The sequence below is a fragment of the Cyprinodon variegatus genome, unplaced genomic scaffold (genome assembly GCF_000732505.1).
Source record: "Cyprinodon variegatus isolate N-32 unplaced genomic scaffold, C_variegatus-1.0 Scaffold114, whole genome shotgun sequence".
Lineage (NCBI taxonomy): Eukaryota > Metazoa > Chordata > Actinopteri > Cyprinodontiformes > Cyprinodontidae > Cyprinodon > Cyprinodon variegatus.
The window spans coordinates 1067302-1074020 of NW_015150567.1; the positions used below are offsets into that span (position 1 = coordinate 1067302).

The 6719-nt window shown below is 39.1% G+C and overlaps 1 protein-coding gene across 1 annotated transcript; it reads right to left on the reverse strand.

The window, feature by feature from the left end:
- Positions 1-373: 373 nt before the first annotated feature.
- On the reverse strand, positions 374-6373 carry LOC107085037 (COUP transcription factor 2-like). Its single transcript, XM_015375166.1, has 3 exons — positions 5323-6373; positions 3193-3717; positions 374-1221 (listed from the first exon to the last, which is right to left on the reverse strand). Exons 1-3 carry the CDS (start codon positions 5834-5836, stop codon positions 947-949), a joined length of 1314 nt encoding a protein of 437 aa, XP_015230652.1. The 5' UTR covers positions 5837-6373; the 3' UTR covers positions 374-946.
- Positions 6374-6719: the final 346 nt, after the last annotated feature.

Consider the following 6719-nt stretch of genomic DNA (forward strand, 5'->3'; position numbering starts at 1 on the left):
TATGAAGCCCGTACAAAAGCATGAAAGTCAGCCTCTCCCCGCGTCACCATCTTTAGCTTTAGCGTCTCAAACAAAGAGTTGTAAACTGAACAAAATCTGTAAAATCCAACGAATCTGGAGGTTTTAAGATCATTCTAGAAGGCAAATAAAGTCATATCTGCACAGTATGGTACAAAAAAAATAAATTTTTTAAAATCAAAATGGATAAATTAAAGTGTGAGATTATTTTTGTAAAAAAGAAAACAGAGCAGTTTCTGTAAAAAAAAGAAATAAAACTACAAGAAATGCAATACTTGGCGTTGGATTTTCTTAAAAATAAAAATACAAATTCATAATATCAAACCAGAGCTGTAGTATGGAAGCAGGGAAGGAATCGGTTTTAAAACACCCGCTGTTAATATTTTCATTTACTCCAAAGTGCTTTTTTTTTCTGGAAAGTATGAAATCAACAAAAACATAGACAATAAAGAAAAAAAAAAACAGGATAAAAGAGATTAACACACACAAGAGGCTCCCTGCAGTTTTCTCATCGACTGTGGGCAAAACGATACATATAACATTCAGAAAGGAACGGATCCGAAAACATAATTTACAAGCACGATAAATATACACACAAGTCCAATAAATATCGTTTGTTATTTCAAGGAAATCATAGAGCGTCCGTATGCTGCAAGAGGTCATCATAACGACAAAAAGAAAAAAAAAATCTCCAAAATAAGCAGTCCTTTTGGGTCGAGTCTGGTTTATATTCTGCCTCTGATTTCAAATAATTTCATGTTCTTCGTTTCTTTCAGGACCCTTTTTTTTAAATAAGGCAGACCACTGATATCATTTAGTAAAATTACACGAACTTATCACCTGTAATAATCTCAATCCTCTTGCAGAGATCTCTAGGTTACATGGAGAATAAACCCTCAGTTCCACTGCTGCCTTTCTGTGTCTTCCTCTACTGGATGGGCATGTAAGGCCAGCTGAAGCTGCTGCCAGAAAGCAGCATGTCCCTTATCAAAGTTTCAATGGGGGTCTTCCCCACCAGGCGCACGAAGAAGAGCTGCTCAATGACCGAGGAGGAGACGGTGCGCAGGGAGGGCAGGCGAAGCAGCAGCTTTCCGAATCTGTTGGGCTGGTTTGGATATTGACTCCTTACGTACTCCTCCAGGGCGCATTGGGACTTCTCCTGGAGGCTTTCCACATGAGCTACATCCGACAGGCCACAAGCATCTGTGTTGAGAGGAACAACAGGGATCGGATGAGGGCCAGTGGTTCAGCAGACAACAAAGGGGGGGAGGGGGTTGACTTTGGATTTGTCTGATTATCAATTTTGGAAGATCTCAGCTCTCAGATGATTCCAACGGGGTAAAAATAAAAGGATTCAGTCTTTTTAAAGCCTTAAAATGCAATGGAAATGAGCATTTTTAGAATGCCCCATATTTTTAATGCAGGATTACAAAAATAACAGCTACTGAAACACAGTCAGCTAACATTGTGCAGAGGTTCAATCATTTCTGATGTGGGTGGTTAAAAAAAAAACATTCATCCATCATCAGTCTAATGCTAGATGATCAAAGACGACAACACTTCTGCACTAAATTCTTCAAAATCATCTTTAAGGACAGTAGAGCAATGTTTGCCAGCTCAGTCAGAGGGCTGCTGCTCTGTATCAAATGTTTCGTGCACCTCTGCACACATCAGCGCCGTCCGCCTGCACTGTAGCGCTGCAGGCCGCACGGCAGCAGGGGTTAAAGAAAGGCTACTGTGTCCCAGTTTAAAGACACGTGCTCTGATGTGCTCATGGGGACTAAAATAGACCTAGATAGAGGAGCTTCTTTCATTTTTCACTTTGCTGCTGCTCATTCTTTCAATCCTGCAGCTCAGGCATCATCCATGCTCAAAAGGCTCCATCAGAACTAAGACTTTACTGTGCACAAATTAAAGCATTGTACACTCACACACACACAGATATAAATACATATAAAGAACGATCATTGTTGTGATAGAATAAGCATAAAATAACTGTATTTTCAAAAAATATAGAAGCCCAAACAACAGAATCTCCTAGAAGATTTACAGAGATATATTTTTATTTTTACATTTAGAAATCTTTTTTGGATGCTGCAGAGAGCTTCTCAGAGTTCTCTTATTTCCTCATAAATCTTAAATTGACAAATAAAACATGGTAGACCTTCACAGGCTGCTAAAGCAAGATAAATAAAGGAAAGAAAAATACTATTTTAATATCATCACTATATAAGAAGCACAACATAATTTAAACGCATTAGAATTTGATATCAATTAATCCTTATTCCATTAACAAGTTTAGTTTAACTATATATATATATATTAACTAAGTTATTTAGTTTTATATAAACTATATTTAGTTTATATTGAATTATTTTAAATATATACATATACATACATATATATATATATATATTAGATTGTATATATATATATATATATATAAAGCAATCTTTGCAGCAATCTAACACTTCTTATATCTCCAGACTAAACCTTTGCATGTTTTTGATAAGTTGCCCCAATCTTTAGTGATGAGCTCCAAGTATTTCAGGTTGGAAGGCCTCCTGGGCATCACCCTAATCTTTTACTCTATAGATTACCTTTTAGATTTAGAAATGAGACTCTAAAACATGTCAGAATGAAAAGTTTGGATTTTTTACATTTGGATATTTTATAATGATTCAGGTCGTGAGATCATGTTGAAAGTTGTTATTCTTTAGACTGTTGGGTTTTTATGTTTTAGATATCTTAAAAAAGCTTAATTATCTAAAAAAAAAAAAAAAGAAAGTACACTGAAAAAATAATGCGACCGTTTTTCTCATTTACTTGATCATATTTAGTTACTTTTAGAAAATTGTTTCATGTTAGCAGTGGAGGGAATGAAAATAATTGTGTTAAAGTAACTAAATGTGATTAGGTAAATGTTAAAAACTGTTAGATTATTTTTTTCAGTGTATCCTTAAAGAGCAACGTTGAAAATAACTGCATAGCTTTAAATATTCCAGTTGATTCAAATAAATCAATTCATTTTTTGGAATCAACTGATTCTGTTTATTTCAGAACGATTGTAGTAATGTCTAATAAATGGTTTAATTACTCATAAAAAAGGAATAATATAAATAAATATTATATTTTATCAAAAAACAAACAGTTGTGCAGAAGGAGAATATTTACCTGTGGTGAAAAGCACGATGGCCTTGATGCAGCTGTACTCCGCTGAATCCACCTGCAGCACCTTCAGCTTCTCCACCTGCTCCTGGAAAACCCGGATGTGGTCCATGAAGGCCACCACCCGGTCAGCGGACATCGGGGACGCGTGCAGCCCGGCGGCGGCCAGCAGCGGAGCCACGTGGACCGGCATGGCGCACTGGGCGGCGTTCAGCACGAACAGCTCGCTCCAGGTGAGGCGGAGGAGGGCCACCTGGTCCGGGACCTGCAGGTCCGGGAAGAAGGGGATGTTCCGGGCCCACTCCACGGCGCTGAACAGCATCCTCGCCGCCAGCTCGCAGATGTTCTCTATGCCCATGATGTTGTTGTTCTGCAGGCACTGGGAGCCAAACCGGGAGGTGGAGTAGGGTTCAGCCCGCAGCAGCAGAGAGATGTACCCCGACAGGTAGGAGTGGCACTGCAGGGGGTCTCCGTTGGTCAGCGCGAACTGGCCGTGGAAGGACTGCGTGGGCAGCCTGCCTCTTTGGACGGCTGCAAGAAGAAGCAGCAGATAAATCACATCCAGCTGTTAAAGCGATGACATTTAAAGAAGGAGCCTCATCTGTTAGAGCAACATCTGTCTATTAATTACTAATTATCACTAAAAGTTACCAACATTTAAATTTAAGAGCTTCTGGACAGAAATATCTCATATAGATTGCTGATGTAGAAAAATCCAGATTATATGAAGGCCTGCGCTTTCTGGTTTCTATAGGCCTAAACCTCAATACACTGAAAAAAAAAATAATGCAACCGCTTTTAACATTTAATTAATCATATTTAGTTAATTAAATTAACAATGTGGAACATAAAACAATAGTGATAAAGTAACTAAGTAGGATTAAGTAAATACATTTTTTTTAGTGTAACCTCGTCATAAACTAGAGTAGAAATAGAAAAATAGAAAACTTTCTTTTTATTCTAGCTTACATGAACAAGTATATTTAAGGTTTTGTACATCTGATTTGAAAATGATCCTAATTTAAAAAAGATTATTTGAGTTGATGTTGTGCAGCTAGTTTGAGCATAGCAGCAGGATGCTGGTCTGCAGCTGGGCCTTCAACCTGCTTACATTATAGATGTAGACACAAAGGCCCAAGCATAAATAATGATTTTGTTTATTTTTTTTTCCAGGCACGCTATTTAAAGTTAAAAACATATAAACAATGAAAATTATCCAAAAATATTCCAGTCTCACCGGCGAATAAAAAATGTCTTACATCGATAGGTTCCTTCTTTGTTTTACCCAGCTGCCCGTGAAGGCAGCACGGATAGCACATGGAACATGTTTCATTATCTTAGCTTGGACATTATTAACCTGCACACCTCTGCTGATTAAATCTACTGGCTCTATCATAAAAACTAATAAGTCATATTTTAGAAGCAAATTAAAATAAATCAAATACATTTAATCCAATGTTTTAGAGTCCAAATAACTAACAAATGCTACAGTACAATAATGTTGCATTAAGGAGATTTATATTAGAAACAAAATTTGTTACCATTTGTATCTTCCCCCCCAAGAAGTATAAATACAGCTCTAAAATATATTTTTTAAATAAAAGTTTTCTTCACATTAAAGCAGGACGCATTTACATAAGGATATTAAAGTTTAAAATTAAAATCTGACAAATACAAGATACATTTAAAAAAAAAACATAAACAATATATAACATGATGCAAAAGCATGAAAATATATTTTAGACACAGATTATGCGAACATAACATCACAGGCCAGAGTAACTAATGCTAACAAATGCTAGTTTAAACAAAAGTTGAGAATATTCAATTCTGAAATAATAATAAACTGATTCAACCTATTTTCTTTTTTTCCCAAATGAATAAAATGCTATTTTTGAAATAGATTGAAGAAATCTTTAGGAAAAAAAATACAAAACAACTAAAATCTCTTAATGTTTTGGGATTTTTTTTTTTTTAAGTTTGGGAGAAATAATCTAAAAACGCTAATCATCTATTGAAAATTAAAATAATTACTAAACAAACTTTTTAAAGCTCTTAAAGTTGTTTTTATATATATATCAAAGTCCAGAATGAAATAACGTGAGCATTATGTGGGTGTCTACCAGCAGGCCCTACCTTCCCTCCTCATGCCAACTTTGAGGCATTTCTTGAGGCGGCAGTACTGGCACTGGTTGCGGTGGTGCTGATCCACTGGACAGTTCCTGTTGGCCCTGCAGGTGTAGCTCAGGTTCCTCCTCACGCTGCGTTTGAAGAAGCTCTTACATCCCTCACAGGTGAACTGTCCGTAATGCTTCCCGCTGGATTTATCCCCGCACACGATGCACTCGATCTGCTGGCTTTGCTGTTTGTCCATGGAAGAGGAGGAAGAGGAGGAGGAGGAGGAGGACGTGTTGTTGTTATTGGTGGATGGGGTGCTGGTGGACGTGGACGCGGCTGGGGTGCCCGATAGATTGGGCGCCGGCGGTGCCTGAGCCGCTCCTGCCTGTGGGATCTCCAGAGCGGCGGATGCGTTCATGTGTCCCGTCATTTCTCCAGGCAGAGACAGAGGGGCCACTTGGGACACCGGGGAGGAGAGAGTCCCCAGGGAGTCCCCGACGCCCTCCGTGCTTCTCCACGCGACCATAGCCATACCGACCGTCTCCAAAACTTTGCGCACGAAACTTTCCTTTTAAAAACCTAATTTCTAACGCGCACCGCTCTTCTGCCTTTAATACCTCAAATAAACTTCGACATTATTTGATAAAATGACATTTTAAAACAGAGATCATTAGATCACCAATAACCGATAACAATAATACTATGAGGCTTAGAATAAAGAGTCCAATAAATCCAATCAAACGGATTCACTTAAAGCGATGTGATGCGCTGCAACATCCAGGAGGTTAAAATAAAATAAAATAAAATAAAATCAATCAAAAGAGCCGAAATCCTCACGGGCGCGCGACGTTATTCCACAAATGGATCCCCTCTCATCTGTGCGTCCGGCTTTGATGAGCAGAATGCCGCCGTGCGTGCAGATCCTTCAGCAAAGATGGAGTCACCAGACCAGGCTATCCAGACGCTCCCTGCTCTCCCGATCATTCAGAAGTTACATTTAAAAGACAACGAAGGAGGAGGAGGGAGATACAGGGGGGAGAGAGAGAGAAAGGAGATGGGGAAGGGGGGGTGAAGCGATTCTTGATGGATGGTGATTTTGATGATGCTTTGCAGAGAGTAGGAAAGTAAGGCATGCCTACGTCACTGATTTGGTTACGTACAGGGGGCGGAGTCGGCGCAAAGGAATGGCTGCTCTGCAAGCAGCTGTGCGGGGGTTTGGGATTTGCATATTATGGGGGCGTCCAGCTTCATCGTTTAGTCTCTTTTTCGGGTCTGTTTCTGTGTGAATCTGTCCTGGTTTGTTGACTGCAACACCTGCTGTCAAAGCGCATCTCCTTTCTGCAGCACTTTGTGTGAGGAAATCCCCTGCTTTGCTGGCTAAATCTGCGCAGACACGTCTGGCTGCAGAGGGGTTG